This window comes from Apium graveolens, chromosome 8 (assembly GCF_009905375.1).
Source record: "Apium graveolens cultivar Ventura chromosome 8, ASM990537v1, whole genome shotgun sequence".
Classification (NCBI taxonomy): domain Eukaryota; kingdom Viridiplantae; phylum Streptophyta; class Magnoliopsida; order Apiales; family Apiaceae; genus Apium; species Apium graveolens.
The window spans coordinates 5,855,933-5,876,089 of NC_133654.1; the positions used below are offsets into that span (position 1 = coordinate 5,855,933).

At 34.0% G+C, this 20,157-nt stretch overlaps 3 protein-coding genes across 3 annotated transcripts; 1 reads left to right on the forward strand and 2 right to left on the reverse strand.

Annotated features, from left to right (window-relative positions):
• On the forward strand, positions 1-5,179 carry LOC141677232 (casein kinase 1-like protein 2). Its single transcript, XM_074483059.1, has 14 exons — positions 1-203; positions 302-342; positions 1,238-1,307; positions 1,404-1,552; positions 1,647-1,742; positions 1,839-1,909; positions 2,430-2,491; positions 2,595-2,658; positions 2,740-2,824; positions 2,914-3,040; positions 3,167-3,249; positions 3,330-3,393; positions 3,746-3,912; positions 4,663-5,179. The coding sequence occupies exons 1-14, from the start codon at positions 128-130 to the stop codon at positions 4,948-4,950; spliced, it is 1,443 nt and encodes a 480-aa protein (XP_074339160.1). The 5' UTR covers positions 1-127; the 3' UTR covers positions 4,951-5,179.
• Positions 5,180-8,453: 3,274 nt separating this feature from the next.
• Positions 8,454-8,822, reverse strand: LOC141679191 (uncharacterized). The gene has a single exon (XM_074485699.1). The coding sequence runs from the start codon at positions 8,820-8,822 to the stop codon at positions 8,454-8,456; it is 369 nt and encodes a 122-aa protein (XP_074341800.1).
• Positions 8,823-9,650: 828 nt separating this feature from the next.
• Positions 9,651-19,822, reverse strand: LOC141677402 (diacylglycerol O-acyltransferase 1-like). Its single transcript, XM_074483323.1, has 16 exons — positions 19,217-19,822; positions 17,985-18,065; positions 17,719-17,792; positions 17,538-17,613; positions 16,756-16,823; positions 15,804-15,924; positions 14,991-15,089; positions 13,088-13,189; positions 12,840-12,976; positions 12,016-12,097; positions 11,877-11,897; positions 11,428-11,490; positions 11,241-11,288; positions 11,032-11,094; positions 10,779-10,832; positions 9,651-10,157 (listed from the first exon to the last, which is right to left on the reverse strand). The coding sequence occupies exons 1-16, from the start codon at positions 19,493-19,495 to the stop codon at positions 10,047-10,049; spliced, it is 1,479 nt and encodes a 492-aa protein (XP_074339424.1). The 5' UTR covers positions 19,496-19,822; the 3' UTR covers positions 9,651-10,046.
• Positions 19,823-20,157: the final 335 nt, after the last annotated feature.

Below are 20,157 nucleotides of genomic sequence, written 5' to 3' on the forward strand. Positions count from 1 at the left end.
ATAATCTAATAGATATAGAGAGAGAGAATCTACTCTCATCTCTCTCCTCTCTCTCTCTACTATCTCTCTTATTTTCAACTTTTAACCTAACCCTAGCTTTTCGCAATCACTCGATTCCTAGCGTTTCATGGAGCCTCGTGTCGGAAATAAGTTCCGTCTCGGTCGCAAGATCGGTAGCGGATCGTTCGGCGAGATCTATCTCGGTACGTTCTTCGTTGTTTCGCGATTTTTTCGCGCTTTTTTGAGTTAATAATTGTTTAATTAGGTTTAATTTGTTGTTTTTGTAATCTTGTTATTGTAGGTACTAATATTCAGACGAATGAAGAAGTTGCGATTAAGCTCGTGAGTTTTTTTTTCTGTTTTTAATTATTGTTTTGAGTATTTTTTTTGTTATTTGTGTAATTGTTCTTAAAGAAAGTTTAAATTGATCGTAGTTTAGTAATTGAATTGTAAAGAATTTTGAAATTGAAGCGTAATTGTGTAGATAAAGAGTGTATGTATGTGTGTTTGAGTGTTTATGTGATCGGTTTTTTGAACTTGCTTGAAGTTGAGTAACTGAATAAGAAGAATTTTGAAATTGAATTGAAGCGTAATTATGTAGATAAAGAGTGTATGTATGTGTGTTTGTGCGTTTATGTGATCGGTTTTTTGAACGTGCTTGTAGTTAAGTAACTGGATTAAGAAGAATTTTAAAATTGAAGCGGAATTGTGGATAAAGAGTGTATGTATGTGTGTGTGAGCGTTTATTTGATCGCTTTTTTGAACTTGCTCAAAGTTAAGTAACTGAATTAGGAAGAATTTTGAAATTGAAGAGGAATTGTGTAGATAAGGAGTGTATGTATGTATGTTTGAGCATTTATTTGATCGATTTTTTGAACTTGTTAGTTACGTAAGATGTGGTTAACAAAAATTATATTCTTCGTGGATGTATTAGTTAATTGGTGTTATGATGAGTAGAGGAGTGGTAGTTAATCGGAGTTGAGATGGTTGAGAAATGATGTGCTTAGTAGGAGTGGTGCGATGTATGTTAGATTTTCGGTTATGTAAATGTTTGTTGGACTTTGTTTACATTGAGAATAATTTTGCAGATTAAATGGAAATACAATACAGTATTAAGTTTCGTTTTGAGTTTTTGATTATGTTGAACTGTTAAATTTGTGACAGTATTAAGTGACCATGCAATGTATTTGGAGGAAACTGCATGTAGGATTTTGATCTTTTGCTTTGGTTTATGTAGGAGAATATAAAGACAAAGCATCCTCAGTTGTTGTACGAGTCAAAATTATACAGGATTCTTCAGGGCGGAAGTAATGAGCTGCTACTTTTGTTCTTTCTAGTTACTAATGCATGGGTTGTTTGTCGTTTATTTAAATTATCTAACTGAAATGACTTAAAATTTTCAGCTGGAATTCCAAATGTGAGGTGGTTTGGTGTGGAGGGAGACTATAATGTTTTAGTGATGGATTTGCTAGGGCCTAGTCTTGAAGATCTATTCAATTTTTGCAATAGAAAACTTTCTCTGAAGACAGTCTTAATGCTTGCTGATCAAATGGCAAGCTCTAAACTGATATTAACATACATATGAACACTATTTTAAAGCTAAATGCGTTCTAACTTTGTTATATATGCCATGAATGACTTTCCAGATCAATCGTGTTGAATTTGTTCATACTAAATCATTTCTACATCGAGATATTAAGCCGGATAATTTCCTCATGGGTTTAGGACGGCGTGCAAATCAGGTCTCTGATTTATTGACATGTAATATGCTATTACATGTAACGTCTTTTTCCTACCAAGCATTGGTAAAAGCTTACGTTTATTTCCTCTTAGTGCAGGTTTACGTAATAGACTTTGGCCTGGCAAAGAAATTTAGAGACTCTTCAACACACCAGCATATACCATATAGGTGCGTAACTTTTAATATTCTCTTGTCTGACAAATACTTTACCCATAGATGTTTAACCTAGTGTATCAGGTGATTAGTTTATTTTAATTAGTGATGGCGTGTAGCTGTTGTCAAACACATCCCGCTGAAACTATTATCTCAGGAAGCTAAAACATTAATATATAGATGTCATAATATCTGGAAGAATGTAATTGGTCCTTGGAACACGTAGAGTATTACGTAGTCCCTTAGTTTAATCATGTTATAAGTAATTTTTTGGATACAACAGAATGGAAGGATTGTTACTTGGTCCATGTTGTATAAAAAGTTCTAAAGTATTTAAACAACTCTTGATACAAATATGCAGAGGCAATGCAGTATTATGAGAAATCTCCTAAATTTAAGAAAATATTGTATTGGTACATTGTTGCGCAATGACTGCATGGTTTTATTACAGATGCTCCCTAATATACTTTGCATAAATATATTGTTATCAATTCCTTGGAAATGCATTTTATCACCTCACGTGACAAATTTGCAGGGAGAACAAGAACTTGACTGGAACTGCGAGATATGCTAGCATGAACACACATCTTGGAATTGGTATGTTTTTCGGGTTGTCTATAATTTACTACTATACTGCATTTAATTGAAGGGAGTTATTGATTATCTGACTGCTGTACCTTTTTTTTGTTATATTGTATAGAACAGAGCAGGAGGGATGATCTTGAATCTCTTGGATACGTTCTTATGTACTTTATTAGAGGAAGGTATGTTTGTGTATTTCTCTTTATCCGCTTGTATGTTGCCTACATAGCATGCCTTATTAAACCCATCAATTGCATGTGTAGTCTTCCTTGGCAGGGATTGAAAGCTGGAAATAAGAAGCAGAAGTATGAAAAAATTAGTGAAAAGAAAGTCTCCACATCTATTGAGGTATTATTACTAGAAAACAGTTTTTATTCTTGTGCTCTTTTACCTTGATCAAGCATAGCATGACTGGTCTGCATCTCTGGTTTTTTAAGTCACTGTGCCGAGGTTATCCGACAGAATTTGCATCATATTTCCATTACTGCCGTTCATTGCGTTTTGAAGATAAACCAGACTATGCTTATTTGAAGAGAATATTCCGCGAGCTCTTTATCCGGGAAGGTCTGAAACTCTGACCATATGTTGTTCATAGTCTTATATATAAATGCGAAGTATATCTTCTGCTTGCTCAGTAAATTTTGGAGGATGAATTAAAATAAAAATATCTTATATCCTACTTGGTTGCAGGCTTTCAGTTTGATTATGTTTTTGATTGGACCATTTTGAAGTATCAGCAGTCGCAGATGGCGGCTCCTCCTTCAAGGGTACTGGTAAGTGATGTAATTATGATATTAGTGTGATTCTATTAATCTAATATAGCGACCTACTAAATAAACATGTCCTGTTTTAGGGGCCAAGTGCTGGACCAAGTTCTGGGATCCCGCCTGCTATACCCAATGGTGACCTACGACCTGGTAATGTTCTGCACTCCGCATTTTACTTTGAAATTTAATCTTATTTAACCCTGGTATTAGTTGACCTATGACCTGGGGTTAGCTATGTTTATGTGAATTATGAAACCCAACAAGCTTTAAGGCCTACATAAATTTAATTTGATTTAAAGTAGGCAAAGTCTCTGATTTTAATGTGTTGCAAACTAAGCAACCCCCCCCCCCCCCCCAAAAAAAACCTTGCCACCAGAGCTACCTTATGATTGGGGAAAATATCTGATTTCTGTTTATGGTATCATTGGAGAAATTCATTATTAATAAAATTTATTGCTCTCCGTCTTGCATTTGAAGACTTTCTTGGTTTTTTGTGGTTTAGATGTGGTACGAAATGCATTGAATGCAGTTGAAGACATGAGACCGCCGGGATTGTCTGCAGTTGATTGTTCTCATACAAGAGCTTCTGCACAAGGTTTGAATAGGGAAAGCTTATCTAAGCAGAAGAGTCATGCTGCGAATGATTCAACTGTGAGCAGGGATGCTACAGTAAGTCGCACTAGCCTTGGTTATCTATGGGCAGCTATCGCTCTTTGTGTATCTTTATTTTGAAGTTATGCACATGGATTATTTTCTTCCCTTTATGTGTATCTAGAATAATGCGTAATAACAGCTCTTTTTTAGTTTTTATAATCAATTTGTTATTGTCATTATGATTACAATCATCATTTTATTTTGTTCAATGATGAGTTATGGCGCTGGCCTACCATGTGCGTTGTTTTTAGAAGAGAATGTTGATAGGTCCTGGAAATAATTTTTTAAACTAGGATTTATCACTTGAAACTCTTCCTTACTGGCGGTAGCTAATGAACCCTGTTGGGAGATTTTTTTTTTAAAAAATAAAGTAATATATTTCCTTACTGTATAATAGTAGTATATATATCAAGTTATTGCAGCGAAGTCAGTTTGGCACAGGGTATTCCTTTGGTAAAAGTTACCCATCGGGCATGAACATTGGAAAATTAAAATCTCTATGAATTCTTTAATGAACACAGCATTTTTGAATCAAGATATTGCTCTTTCTAGACATTACTAAAAAGAATAGCAGTCTGAAACTTCATTATTACTGATTAGGACAAGTTCTTGCTGGGTTGCAATTTGTGGAATTGGCTATCTGTATTGCAGAGACATGATCATTGTATTTTCAATTTACCATTATTTTATTATTGTTGTTGGTAAATGGCTTGTACTACAGGATATACTGTCATTCTGTAATGAATATTTCTTGTGTGATTGCAGGCAGCCAGTTCCAATATTTTGGGCCGGTCAAGTGGCTCATTTAGGCGATCTGCTGTATCGAGTGGCCGTGAAACATATAACCTTGGGAAGGAGTCCGACCCTACTCATTCTGGCACTACTGATGCAAGCCCAGGAACAATGCAGAAAACCTCAAGTGGACAAAGAAGTTCACCGCTTGGTAGGTCCTCGGATCTAAAGTATACATCGTCAGGAAAAAATAATTCAAGTACAAAGAACTACGAAACCTCTCTCAAGGGAATCGAAAGTTTGCGCTTCGACGAAGAATAGAAGCTTCCCTCCTGAATAAACAAGGTTTCTTCATTCTTGCAGCAAGCTGGCAACAACTAAATTGCTCTATGGAGAAGTTGATTCCCAGTGAATTGTGATGTCAAAAAGTAAGTGATTCTTTGTTGATATTCTTCAGTATAAAGAAGATAAGATAGTCTGATCAAACAAAGTAATTCTTCTTTGTAAAGCTGAGTGATTAGTTCTCCTACAATTTAAGCTATTATGAACATATCTTCATACTTTGTTGGTAGGTTGTCAGCAGCTGACAAAAAAAAAGGTTTAAAAGCTTCTTTGAAATTTTACAGTTTTGAAAGGTTGCTTTTTTCTTATATAACACACTGATGGTCTTTCCTGGGACCTCCTCAAAGAAGCCTTTAATTAATTAATCGAGGGGAACTGTCGAAATCCCGTTATTAGTTATTACTGTGCAAACAGGTGGTGGTTAAAAATTGGTATGTAAAACACAAAATAATCAATTGAATTTGGTCAGGGTTATATTCTGCCAAAAATATAAAACAAAACATGTGTGGTTGGTTATACCAAATATATAGAGGGGTCATGGTCCTTTGTAAATGTTAGCTATAAATGACTAGTAATACGAATCAGGATGTAAATAAAGAGGTTGAATAATAGTGATGGTATTTCATCTGTAAGGATTTTTGTTATCGAAGCTAAACTGGAATCATATCATAAACAATGGTCAAATAAGATTTTATTGAACTTTTTGTTCTTGGCCCAGAGAACTGGATACGCAAATATATGAATCTTCTTTATTTGGTTTGGGCAGGGTCCTAAAAATCTCCGATTTTAAAAAAATTTCCGATTAATCTTTAAAAAATATTTGGCCGATCTATTTTTTGAAAGTTGATTAATATTTATTAATTATTTTTGAATTATATATTTCATAATAAACAAGGTAAATTTATTAAATATTATTAAAATATTTAAATATATCTGATTTTTGTTTCGATTAATTCCTCTGATTTACCGATTAATATATAATCGGTACATTACCGATTTTTATAATGACGTGTCTTGGTAAAAAAAAATAGAATAGATGGTAGACTATAATCCCGATAAATGAATAGAATTTTGTGGAAGCTCAGTTGTCGATGTCTAACCGTAATATACAACCAAACCTAGTCATAGTAGAGTTGATGAAGATTACTTATTAGCTTAAGCGGCACTCTCCATTAAGCATGAGTGTGTACCAATAAAAGCTGGATCGTGCTTTTGCTGGCTCGGACACAAGTTGTGGCAATGATCTCGAGACACAATTTATAGTCATCCATACGGTTGAACCGTTAGAGTTGACGAGAGGGGTTCCAAACAGAAAAGATGTATGCAAGATCAGTAGTTTGCAGTTGTAATTAGGGCCGGCCAAATGTGCGGGTTTGAACCGCACATTCGGGGCCGGTTCGTACGGAAACCGGAAAAATTCGGACCGAACCGGGCCGGTTCAAACCCGCCCAACTCGCTAAATTAGGTAAACCGAATACGAATTCTAATTTCAGAACCCGGAACCGCACGAGCCCGCACGAGCCAAGCCCGCACGAGCCGCACGGACCAGGCAACTCGCACAACCCGCACGAGCCCGCACAGCCCGCCCGCAAAATATTTAATGTAATTTTTTTTTTAAGTTTTAATATCATTTGATTTGTAATTTTTTAATGTTTAATGCGGTTTGTTCCGTTTTTTTCGAGAGGAGTCCTCTCACATCATTTGTAATTTTTTTTAATTAATAAAATTTATAAGAGGTACCGTCCTCTTTTTAACCAAAAACCTAAAATAATAAAATTAATTGATTATAATTATTATTTTTCGAATAAATTATATGACATAATAGAAAATAATGTTATATTTTATTAATAATTTTTTAATAAACATTGTTATACTAATTTCGAATTTTATATAGTAAAAAATATTTATTATACACACGAATTTTCTATTAAAATAATATAAGTGATTAAACTCTATATTCTATATGTTTGGACATTACATTCACATCACATGTAATGTGACATGAACATAGTAGACAATAGAATGCACATGGATGGATGCACAGCCCGCACTCAACCCACTCAGCCCACACTCAACACGCACAGCCCGCACTCAACCCGGTTCAACCCGCATCGCTCACGAGTCCAGTGTCGGTTACGAGTCCTTGTCTGTCGGTTTGAACCCGGCCCGGCCCGATTCGTTCAACTTGCGTGTCGGTTCAGTGTTCATGCTTCACGAGCTCAACCCGCATTCAGCCCGGCCCGGACCGCATGGACCGCCCAATTGGCCCGCTCTAGTTGCAATGCATTCTTTAACTGCATGCTACTGCACTATGATATGTAGCTACTCGGGCAGACTTTTTTTTGTTAATTGATAACACACGTACAGACCAGTGATCGAACTCTTGACCATATGAAAGAGGATACAAGATAAGAGTTCAACTACTGTACCAACACTTTGTTAGCTTACTCATGCAGACTTATTGTAGTAATAATCGAAAGAACACAAAATTGAATTTTAATCCAGTGAGTAAAATTATGCAGTAGCTTCATCTACTGAATTTTTTTTTTACCAAATTCAGATACATTAAACTTACACACTCATACTAGTAGCTAGCGGAGTGGAGTTACATAATGGCTATAATGGCCAGTGAGGTCTAAAACCCCCATTAAATATAAAAAACTACATATAACTATTCATTATTTAGAAAAATTACACAAAAGTACTTGATTAAAACTGTTTTTAGCCCTCCCGTAAAAAAAAACTGTTCCAGCCCCCACCAGAACAATAAAATTCAGATATATTACCAATAATTTTATTTCTATTTTAGCCGCCACATCTTTAATTATCAGCTCCGCCACTCTAGTCAGACACTTACTAGAGCAAGCGAACCTGATTCTAATTTACTTCAATCCAAATCAAGAACATCAAGATGCTGTGATACATATAATGCGCTTAAGCAAGTCTTGTGGATAAATCCGGAATGATTAGTTAACATATTGCAGCAATATTCAATGAAAAGTTCAGTTAACATGGAAAGTCGGTGAATATATTTTCCCTTGATTTCATTGTTACTCCGATCAGTTTTCAGATTTTTAGGCTGTGCAGGTTTTTAATTGAGTTGGACTTCATATAATTTCTATATTTGATTTGTATATGATTTTAAGGGTAAGATGGTTTTTTCCGAATTATGCCTCTCTCCCTGATTCTCTCTATATATTATTTGATTGCTACAATCAGCGGCATAGCCTGGAATTCGAGTCACCGGGGTCAAAATTTATCAATATCAAAATTTGCAAAAAAAACTATGACATCAAAAGTACGCAACAAATTCACATGCAAAAACTATATGTTTGAAACAAACATAGTTTCGATATACATATTAATAAATGATAATCTGAACAGACTATCAAATTTTACAAACCTTGTTATAAGTACAAAATGTTCATGACACTGCTTGATTCTGATAACAACAATAGAACACGATAGAAAATGTTGAAAATTCAAGAAAGATGCTGAACCACCTGAGAGTACCTATTTTTAAGCCACTTGAAGCTACTTCTAAAAGACCCTTTAACCTTTCTTTCAACAGAGTAAACTTTATAGCTAGCAATTCTCTTCTTTCTCTGTATCTCCGGATCATCAAAGGCCCATCCGTTCATCGACTTTGCTCTCTTGAACTTGTTATCTTCAGTCTTCGGGACCTCGTCAGGTGGTACATTATACGAAGAAAACGCTGCATATGAAGCACTGTAACACCTCATGTTCTGGAGATTAAATGGTTCTGGTAACTTGCTGCTGATGCTGCTGTTGCGCTCATTTTTTATTTGCATTTTCGCATCACCGTTGGACTTGCATCTCAAATCTTCCATTTATATTGCATAAATCACACAATGTGGGAATGTATGGGAGAGTAAGTAGTATATTATATACAAGTATGATATGATTTTTTTGAAGTGGTTGATTTTAGTATATATGGTCTTGGTGGATTAGTACTAGTGGACTTGGTTGTTTCCTACACATACACATCTAATATATTAATCTAGAATGATAAATTATTATTCTTTTATATAAAGATTAGGAGCCTAAAGATTTTTGTTCTCGGTATGTTTATAATTTTAAAATTGAATATTGAATGTGATTCGTAGAGTAAAAAAATTTAATGATTAGTAATACTTAAATTAAGCTAAAACTATAGGAATTGGACTCCACTAGAACTCTCTAAGCATGTTTAAAATTGTTGCATCGCTATAAACATTTTATTTTAAAATGGCACGAAAATCATATGAAGAACGAGGTATTATTGACACTGATGACCTTTTCGCTAGTTGCTCTATGTTGACTTTGGTCTAATGATTTAACAAGGGGAATTTCTTTCAAAGAAATTGGGGAAATTCAGGAAGTTACATAATTTATTGATTTTTCAAATCTTATAAAACTTTGTATTGCATGACCAATGTATAAAATTGTACCCATTTTCTTTTGCTTTCATCGCGTAAATCTCCACATGGCATTAGATTGGTGATAACTCTGTGAATTTTTTTTTTTGACAAATATGGCTTATAGCCCAGTACGGGGATAAACTCTCAAACGTTATACCGTGGTCAGCCTGTAATTACTAAGAACTCCTATGGTGGTCGACTCGATTTCTGCCACCATTTTTTATTTCTAACATTTTGCTAATATGCACCAAAAGAATATCGGATGTTTACGAAATTTTTTCCCAAATAGTTTTCGAAACTAATATATACTCTTAATATCTATACATTTGCATTGTAAATATACAATCATAAGACATCATGTAGCAGGGAATTAGACCTCCAGGAGCTATTGGACTGAATCACAGCCATGGAGGTGGTATATAATTAACCCTTGGTGACAAAATTGCATGTGTACAATTTGAGTGAACAGGTTTATGTCTTTAGGCAACGATGTGATGAGTGTTCTGGTTCATGTATTTGCAGCAGCGGTCCACTCTATTGTTGATTCGCTAAAATCTGAGTAGGTGCAACGCCAGACTGGAGATGTTTTCAGTAGATCCCAGAGCCGAGAATTTTATGGACGAATAGAATTCCTAGTGTAGTACAAGTTAATAATTAAGTTGAACTAGCAATCAGTTTTCTGTTCATTACATCATGGTAGTATAACAGAACACACATAGGCTGGCCGTAAATGCTAAAGAAGCACCAGAAAATTATGTTGCCAACCTGAAAATCAAATTAAAACTGAAATGAGACTAGTTTAATGGAAAATTAATATAAATAGAACTAACTTGGTAAAAAAACAAACTATGAACAATTCGAACTAGTAGATTGCGAAAGACGCCAGAACAGCATGAATACACAGAGGCACTCTAACTAGGTCTAGGCCACAATCCAGCCATGTGTCTTAAACACCGAAATATTACCAATTCATTGCATGAGGTCGGAAACTTTCAGTACAATCATAAAATATCCACCTTAATGTCTTCTCTTTCAGCCTAAAATTACTCCGAAAAGATTATCTTCACTCTCTTTGTCAACTTCCCTTTCAGCCAATCCTTTTCCTAGGGTGAATGTTAGATCTGCTTCGGTGTAAAACCTTTTTCACTCAGCTTCCATGATTATTTTTAAATATATAAAAAAGTTATACAGATCTCTTGGTTGGGGTTTTGCATTTGTATTTTATCAGCAAACTAAGAGTCACAGGGTCAGGATAACTAATCTTGGAGGAATATGCTCAAATATATCAACTTATTATTTCATTCACCACTGACTAGTGAAGATTACTTGCTCTTAAGGTATCTATTACAACATTCCACATTTATGTAGAAGAAAAAGAAGGCATACCATGGAGTTCCTGAACTTATCATGCACGTACTTCGTGATTACCACCAATGGAACCTGCTCAAAGAACAAAAAGAAAAATCGTAACTCTTTAGCAATAAAAAAGATAGAACTCATAAAACCTTTAGTCTCAGAACCCTGTATACACCTATGACCAATTTTAATCAAAAAAACAAATTAATTTTTTCCATAAATACAAGTGTGGACCATACGAAACAATAAGAACCTTTTTAATAACGTATTTAGATGAAGGTACCTGGAACATAATTCCTATAAAAGCCCAAAATTTGAATATGTGGCAGGGAACAGCAATACATAGCTGCAGAGAAACAACGAAGAATAAATCATGTTCATGTTTTTTTTAATAAGATAAAATTATATGGTACAGAACGTGATCTGGCTTCAAAACTTGCCAGTAATGATATCATGCAAAGAGATTGAAGTAATTTGAGCCAGTTATCATACCTCATGAAAAAAAGCTGAAACGAGGAAAGCAATTACAATAGCAACGCTCTGTATGAAAAGATAATACCAAATATATAAGAACTTAATAAACCCCGTATTTAACCAAATTGAGCTATTGATAGACCAAGTAAATGTGAGAGGAATGACTAATACAACCAATTACAAGTTCAGAGGAAAGGTAAATTACCTTTGGTATTCCATTCCTTAAGCAGGGAAAATAAATATGACGGACCATCCATTTATGAACAGGCTGCATTGGGGAACAATAATGGTCAGTATAAAAAAAAAAGGGATTCAGTATAATTTAAATTTTCTAGAATTTCTATAAATGAATTGTGAATTTATATTCCTATATCAAATTTTTCTGTATATTTTAAATACAAAACAATGGAGCTAAATATGCAAGATGATGAGTCCTCTCTACAGTTACACTTCAAGATTTGTATGCTACAAAAACTAGGGCTGCATGGCTCTTGCACGTCTTGAATTCATAGTGCTATATTTTATTTTTTTCATAAGCATGATGCATGCCCAAACACACCTAAAGTACAAATTAATGATGTATAAATAGGTTACTCTAGCTGTAGACAAGGAGAACAAATTCCAGTAAAGTAAAGAGAGATGAGTACGACATACCATATTCCACATTCTCCAATACTGATGACAGCACCCAAATCAGAGTATATGTAAATCATGAAGGAACGAGCATAGTTTAGCAAAATATGGCTGAACAAGGTTGCAAAAAAAACAAAAAATTAACAGTAAATGGAACTACCTCTTCCACAGTTTTTGCATTCCACCAATCTTTATAAAACTCACGATCACCAAAACGAAGAATCTCAGCAAGTATGTTCAACCTTCATAAAATTATAGAATGCTAAAATCACCGAATGTCACAAATTAATGGCTATGATTCGTATCCGAAGGAATATCTAAAGAAACTAGAATCAACTAGAAATATGAAGGTTAACAATGTACTTTAAGAGAACAATATATAAAAAATCAACTTATTGCACAATCAGTTTCAGCTGTAACATGGACCAACAATGACAATGCAAGTGAAAAAGATATGACAAAAACTAAACAGGATAAGCAGAAAAATATCTGACAAGTGACAACCTATAAGCTCAAGTTGCAGATGGAATAAGAAAGTATGCTGGCAATATCAGTATTATGGTACTTGCTTAGCCATAAATTAATACTTTGAGTCCAGTTTACTAACCATAAAGATTAGGGTGTGAAAGGCCCAACCAAATAGTACAAGATTCTGTAAGTCATATATGAAGAGAAAAAAGATCAACTTATGTAAATAACTTTTTTTTATTACGTAAACGATTGGATCTTAAAGGAAGTTAATATATACTTTTTTTATAAAATAAATTAGTTTTTCAATTAAAAATCTTTGGGTTTCCCAAAATCTTCTCAGAATATTTACAAATGACCACTCCACAATGAACAATTCTGACAGAGCATGTATTTGGTCCATGAAGGTAAACTTGGTGGAACAGAAAAACTTGCAATTACGTACCACTTCAGGCCAGTTACCAAAAGAATATTCGAGGGAAAATTATATGTGTAAGAATGAAGCAAGATATATACCACAGGTGGAAAAAACAGTAAAACAAGCAGAGCCAAGCATATAAATTAGGGACGGAAAGCTTCAGTACTCGCTCCACAGCATACAAAATGTCCCCTTTGAGAGGATGCTCAGAATTCTTGACAATTGGATTAATGTACTGCAACATTAAAAAATGGAACCAACTTTAGTAACCCACAGCAAATTTCTGCGTTTGATATGAGATGACCAATATGTATGAATGAACCTGCTAATATTTCAGCATACTTACTTGTTCTATAATGAACCCCATTATCCCTGTCACTACTACTAGCTTGAGGAACTGGCGTACCACCCAGCCCTTTCGAACACTTGCAGTGCGGGGATAGCTTAGCTGCAGACAAATCAGTGCCTCAATAAGACTCAACCTCTTCACATAAGCACAGTTTAGAAGATTTTTTTAAGAAATCTTGTATGGTTACTTTAAATCTGAAATATTGACATGTATCTACAATCCATCAATATTTTCCAAATCCCAGAGTCACCATTTGTTCAAATTTTAGGCTAGTTTTATCGTTACACTTCTACCTAATTCGATTTTTTAATTAGATTATAAAAATTTTAGACCCTCACAGATGTATTATATCAATATAGATAAATGGGAATTACAGAGGAAACAACTTTCTGGAGATTTTGTATTCGTACTGGGAATCTTACGAAAGCTATCTTTTGTTGTCTTTTTTTGTGTTTTAGCTACAAAGTTTATGACAAAATACTGAATTCAGAGTGCACTTATCAGTTATCACTACCTGTTTCTTTTTTGAGAAAATGAGGGTAGATTTTCAACCACATACTTAAAACATAATTTTGAAGTTTTGTAGTTGAAAATACCGATAACTTGCTTTAAATTTTTTCAATATTTTTAAATGGTCAAATAGGACCTAGGAAGCACCGACACTCCAAAAAGGATGCAGTTTGCGTGTCGGACACGGCCGACACGGTGACACGGCACCGACACGGCTGAGTACGTGTCCGACACGCCACATGGCGTGTCGACAGAAAAAGGCAACCGATACGCGACCGACACGGGTTCGACACGCGACCGACACGGCCCACCGACTCAGCCCATATAGAAAAGCCCAAAATTATCTTAAAAAAGCCCAACATCTTTTTTTAAAAGCCCAAACCATCTTATATTAATCCTAATTTTGTGTCTCTCTGTCTTTTATAACCTCCCATCTTCATCTTTTATAACCCTATATATATACAATCAAATATATACATACATCTATATATATATAACACATATAAAAATATTTTTTATATTTTTATAGTTTTTTTTTGCCGTGTCCCGTATCCAGGACACTTTGATAATTGACGAATCCCCGTGTCCGGTGTCGCCGTATCAGTGTCGGTGCTTCCTAGAATAGGACAAATAAGCATCATTGCGATATGTGACCCGTATACTTCCTAGAATCATTTCAATATGTACAAATCATTTAAGATATATATACTTTCCGATTAACTCGCTTATATGCTAACCACGATAACTTCTTTAGTAGTAGAAACATATTATTCATTTTTCTTCTTCTTTTTCATTCTTTCCCTTTTTTTTTGGAAAAGTTTCAGAACATTATATCGATACATATAAACGTTACATATCGTTTAATAGTAAAATATGAATTGAAACTTATATGTATAAGTCAACGGGATTGAGATGCTAGAAGAATCAAATAATATGTCTTGTACAATCAAACTCAGAACAGCTTTGAACCAACGATATATTGCGTTCACAGATATGGGGGGCATATATAATGGCAAAATGAGTTTGCAGGGACAATGGAATATTAACAAATACTATCTTTAAAAAGCTATTTGTAATAATCCATTCAATATCTATTTATGATCAGATGCTCACTTGATATATATTGTATTTAAACTTCAGGCACGTTTAAACTTGATCATGGAATTAAACAATATAATGTAACATTTTATTAATACCTGTGTACGATATTCATGACCAATTTTCACCTTCACTAGTTTATCGGAAAGACAGCAGCAATATTATTTGTTCGTAGCTTTGAATGAAAATTATAGCATACTATACCATACCATGCATATTATTTTAGGGAAGCTTGAATAATTTAAAATACAAATTCATGATTGTACAATGTACAGTGATCGAGTGTGGTTACCTGGTAACATAACGTAGGAGCAACCATGAAGTATGCCAAACTCTTAAAGCTAACTTGGTCCAAGTAGTCCTCATTCAACATACTAGACAAAAATTTAACCTAAGAAGACAGATATAGAATATCAGTATCACTATAATTGACTGCAATCATAAGATGTCATATAACAAATAGTCTTCAGCATTTAACAAGAAATGGCAATATAACATGAATCAACAACTAACAAATAGTCTAATTAAGTTGGACAACCAAAATCCCTAACCAGCAATAAACGCTATCCCGACTGAACTTAAGAGCCATGGCTTGTATAAATAGTATAAATAATTTCTCAATTTGTTATTTAAATTGTTTTAAAAAGTAGCAACATTGACTACTGAGTATCAACTATCAAGCTAATGCTTCAACAGACATACATGTAAGTCTTTAGAAAATGGAATAACACTTGAGGAATAATCTTCTGATTAGTCAGAGACAACTCAGTACTCTAGGTATCCTCAAAATAAAATCTGACAAAAATTCAATCTTCTTTAAATTCACAAATCAGATAAAAACAGTTATGGTTGATTAATCAAAATGAAAAAGGACCTGGATAGAAATTTTATTATGTGCATCTAAACACAACTACTTTTGATGTTCTTGTATGCAGCTTTGTTGTACATGAATCATAATAGAACAGATAATCCGCTCCTTAAAATCACAAATTTTAATTATCAAATGAAAGAAAAATGACATAATTCAGTCTAGTTCGAGCTCAGAAGTCTAAAGGTACTTGCGATCCAGTAGAAAAGCATCAGAGAGAGAACTTCTAGTCTTTACCTTACCAGAGTTTGCTAGTGCTCTCAAGTCATAATTAGTATGTGCATAAGATACCAGCTTCAACCACACAATGCAAGCAAATAACATTAATGTAAGACCTGATTGAACAGCAGAATCACACCTACACATATTCGGAGAAAAACAATCACCAGTTAGATAATAACTCTATTTATTTATTCTCTTACTTAATTTCACTATCACTTCTGTGGATTTGTTTACATCTCTGATCTCTTAGTAAGACTGCAAAAACTTGAACAAAATTTCACTCATGTGGAGTTCTAGGCTGCTTGCGGGAATACAGCCGTTTGATGTCTGTAGGCAGTTTCTTACTGAACATTTATACCATTCATGTGCATGAAACACGGTATGATTTTCTTAAACATAATCTTTATGTTCAAAGGACAGGAAAATATAACAGAGAAAATACTAAAAGGCTACCATGAAATATATAAAAATTTGGAATAATAATTCGCATTCATACCATACTTTAACACATAGCATTCATAAACATTTTTAAAATGCACAGAATTACTCTAAAACTAGATTTAGTTAGTTAAGAGAATTTTAAAATCTAAACAAAGGGTGCCCTGTAGTAACTAGTTATTGTTACATAAATAAGAAGACTTGATTAGCAAAGGAACGTCGCAGAATACTTCAACTCTTACAACTATCAGTTCAATACGAACGAGGTTTACAATCTTGCTTGCACATTAAACACTCAAACACAAGGATATGTAGGGTCCATTCAGAGATTTAAGAACGTCAATCAGCAACCACGCAAAAAACTTTGCATTATGAACCCATATTGTATGACAATTTACTTTCTATTTAATTTATAAACACTTGGCTTCATCGAATTTACTTTTCCTTTGCCCAACTCCTCCAATGTGTTCTCAGAGAAAAAAATGGTTTACTAGAAAGTAAATGAAACCATAAGGAACAAAAAACTAACCTCAGAATCACATAGACTGGATAAAATAATGCAGTTGTAGTTATTGTTATGTGAAATGCGACTGCAATCTGCAAGAAAATGATAAAATAAGCTCCTTTACAGATCAATATTTTTTTACTGAATATGTCCACCAAATATACACAAGATAATCCAAACAGAATAGAAATATGTAAACTCTCAGACATGCTAATGTATACAGCAATGCACCATTAAATCCTTCACCATTATGTTTCTTATGTGAATGTCATTCTTACTGATGCCACTTCTATATGCTAGTTTCCTACCTAGGAATGACCCTTGCAACTTGCAAGGATTCCCAACGGCCTAGTTCCTACAACATATGGTGTTCAATGTATCACAAACAAGATGCCAATGCATAATTCATTAGGAAACAAATACGAAGAGAAAAAACTGAGTATACAGAATCCCTAATTTCAAGTTGACCAGCTTCTACAGAAAAGCAATCAAAGCCTTTACTTCGCAACCATATATCCGAGGTGGTCATTATAGATTTCTTCACTCGTTACAAATTCATCTGACACACATATTTTATCTGTATTCTTATTTTTGACATGTTGCTTTAGCTACATCAGAGTACATCTTATCGACATATTTAATTATTATAAACTCTTCTCAGGACTCCATGGGTATATGTCCTCTCTAGGTCAATGGAAACAGACGTGAAGATCCATTCGTTCATCCCATGGAGTCTCTTTCCTTAAACTAAGTTTGATATAAATTTCGTAATCAAAAAAGGTCTATGCAAGAATTAAGTCACATACCTTTTCATTGATAGACTTTCTGCGTACCATCTTTTCCACAAGATAAGCAGCCAGCGGAAAAATCCCTAAGCTAAGACTGAGATTGATTCAATCAAACAAAGGATTTATGTCAGTCTAATGATTAAGTTACTATCTAGTAAAAGATTTATCAAGGAATAATCATTATAAAATAGGGCACTACCAGCACATAAGAAGGGGCCAATCTCTCAAGGATCTTGAACTAAACCAAAAACCGGAACTAATCAATAAGCCGTACTGCAAAACAAATAAAGAAAATTGTGTATTCATATGATGGAATAGGGATGTCTGTTGAGTGCTTAGAGCCTAATTAATGTAAAGTATTGCATATTGAATCCTTAGTAGGAATTGACATAACAGAAAACTTGTAAAACCAGGAAAACTTCCTATCCTAAAAAGTAATGCAAATGATGAACATAAGGAGGTTACCTTCATCAAATTTTCAATGATAAGCCTGCTATTTACTGCAACAAGCACTACTATACAGAGGTTGAAGATACCTGTGTGGCTCTGCAGAACCAATTTAAAATTAGCATGCATACTGTTAGAAGTTCATTTGTTAATATTACTGCTTTTAAGAGAAATTACAAAGCACAAGCAGTCAAAATATAATAAATTTATAAATTAATCATCTAATCTGCCAAAAACTTTAAATCACCTCTAAAAGGTATTATATATCCAGGAAAAATATATATACATTCTGCTCAGCTAATTCAGGATATACAACATTGTGATTTTAGGAGCACAACCTTCAGGATTCAGCTTAGTTTTGCATATTGAGAAGACGTATAATAAGTGAAGCAATGTTCTGCAAATAGGAATATATTGAAATATTATCTCTATAATTTATACCAACACCAGTGCAGTTTCTCCACTGCATGTTATACAATCCTTATCGTGATAATTTATCATAAACATTTTCCACTCTGTCATGTTCAAATCTAGTCCCTACAGGTTGTAGCTTTTACTTTAATGCCGTTAACTCCTTTAGAATTTTCTATATTTAAAGTTAAAAACATTTTAAAGGATGCATAGTGAATCTACTAAATATTGGTATACTATACATAACAACATTTCATAATCGAACTTACAAATTAAATTTACAAAAATATACACAAGAGACAAATATTTCTGGTTAGATTCTGATACAAATCTTTCTGGCAAGAACTAGAATTCAGATTCTGATCACTGCAACAAAACTCCGACACTCCTTATCAGTTCACTTTTGCGTTTTCAACTCCACAGACATTAAAGAGACATGGACCTCATTCTATACTTGGACCTTATTCCATACATTCCAATAACTTCTTCCAATATCAAGCACTAGATTCACAAAATTCCGAAATTTAATTTACATACACTTTTAGCTAATTTTCAGTAAAAGTCGAAACTACTTAATAATTCCAACTACTTCATGAATCATAACTACTTCCTCATATTAACAATTACTTCCTCATATCAACAACACTTTCCTATTCCGGAAACCTAATATACAATTAAACACACATACAAACACTTATGTCAACAACATATAATTTCAGTACTCCATAATCACAGTGCAAACAAAATACAAACACAAATTCAAATACTAAAACCGAACCGAAAATCGAATCGAAAACCGTAAAAATTACTAATAATTAACAACTACAACAATTATAAACCTGCTTAAATATCGAAGCAGAGCTAAGCGGACTCTCTTTAATCCTCCTATGCGCTGGCGCCGACGGCCGCAACGCAAACTTCTCAATCTCCTCTCTCTCCTTATCCTCCATCTCCTTCCTATCACTCTCTCCGTTTCTAATCTCCGGCGTCTCTCCGATCCGACTCCGATCACTCTCCGGTACACTACTCCGTCTCTTCATGAGATCCGATTCAGTGATCGCCGTCAATCTCTCCACACTCTCCGGCGACAAATACTTACATATAGACACAAAACTCATGCATACACAACATATACATAAATATTAAAAAATCTCGACGAGATTTAGTGGCGGTTGAAGGAGGAGAGAGATAGATACAGAAGAGATATAAATTGAAAATCTCGACGAGATTGAGTGGCGGTTGAAGGAGGAGAGATATAGATATAGAAGAGATATAAATTGAAAATCTCGACGAGATATAGATACAAGGAGTTGTGTGTATAGGTGAGGGTTTGAATTTGTTGGAATGAGAGAAGGTGATGATGATGTCAAGAGGTTTGGAAGTGAGTGTGGTACAATCTGTATGTATAATATATACGTACAAAAATAAATAAAATAGTTTGTTACGGAGAAGTGAAGAATGTGAAGAAGAGAAGCTAGATACATGATAAATTTTGAATTGTTTTTTGTTTTTTAACTGAAATTTTGGGGCCCGCCGTGTATTACTTGACTACAAGAACTCCTGATATTTTTTGGCAATTGATTCTCAATTAATTTTACCAGTAACATTATTAAATATGAAATTGATTTTTAAATTTTGGGATTTGTATTATCAATTTTTCTATATTTTGCAAGTTTACAAGATACCAACCAATAAAGATAAATGAAAAAGTATGTGCTATTTAAAAATAAAATTTGAATCTAAATTTTATTCCTATCGAAAATACGAGCTAAAGTGAAGA

What these genes read in the sequence shown, in the direction of transcription:
- LOC141677232 (XM_074483059.1), top strand. Translation starts at nt 128, where the DNA reads ATGGAGCCTCGTGTCGGAAATAAGTTCCGTCTCGGTCGCAAGATCGGT. An exon ending in CAGGATTCTTCAGGGCGGAA is followed by an intron (nt 1,308 to 1,403) that starts GTAATGAGCTGC and finishes TAAAATTTTCAG; the next exon opens with CTGGAATTCCAAATGTGAGG. An exon ending in CGAGCTCTTTATCCGGGAAG is followed by an intron (nt 3,041 to 3,166) that starts GTCTGAAACTCT and finishes ACTTGGTTGCAG; the next exon opens with GCTTTCAGTTTGATTATGTT.
- LOC141679191 (XM_074485699.1), bottom strand. Translation starts at nt 8,822, where the DNA reads ATGGAAGATTTGAGATGCAAGTCCAACGGTGATGCGAAAATGCAAATA.
- LOC141677402 (XM_074483323.1), bottom strand. Translation starts at nt 19,495, where the DNA reads ATGAGTTTTGTGTCTATATGTAAGTATTTGTCGCCGGAGAGTGTGGAG. An exon ending in TGGGGTTCATTATAGAACAA is followed by an intron (nt 12,977 to 13,087) that starts GTAAGTATGCTG and finishes TTAATGTTGCAG; the next exon opens with TACATTAATCCAATTGTCAA. An exon ending in TTTCAGCTTTTTTTCATGAG is followed by an intron (nt 11,095 to 11,240) that starts GTATGATAACTG and finishes GTTTCTCTGCAG; the next exon opens with CTATGTATTGCTGTTCCCTG.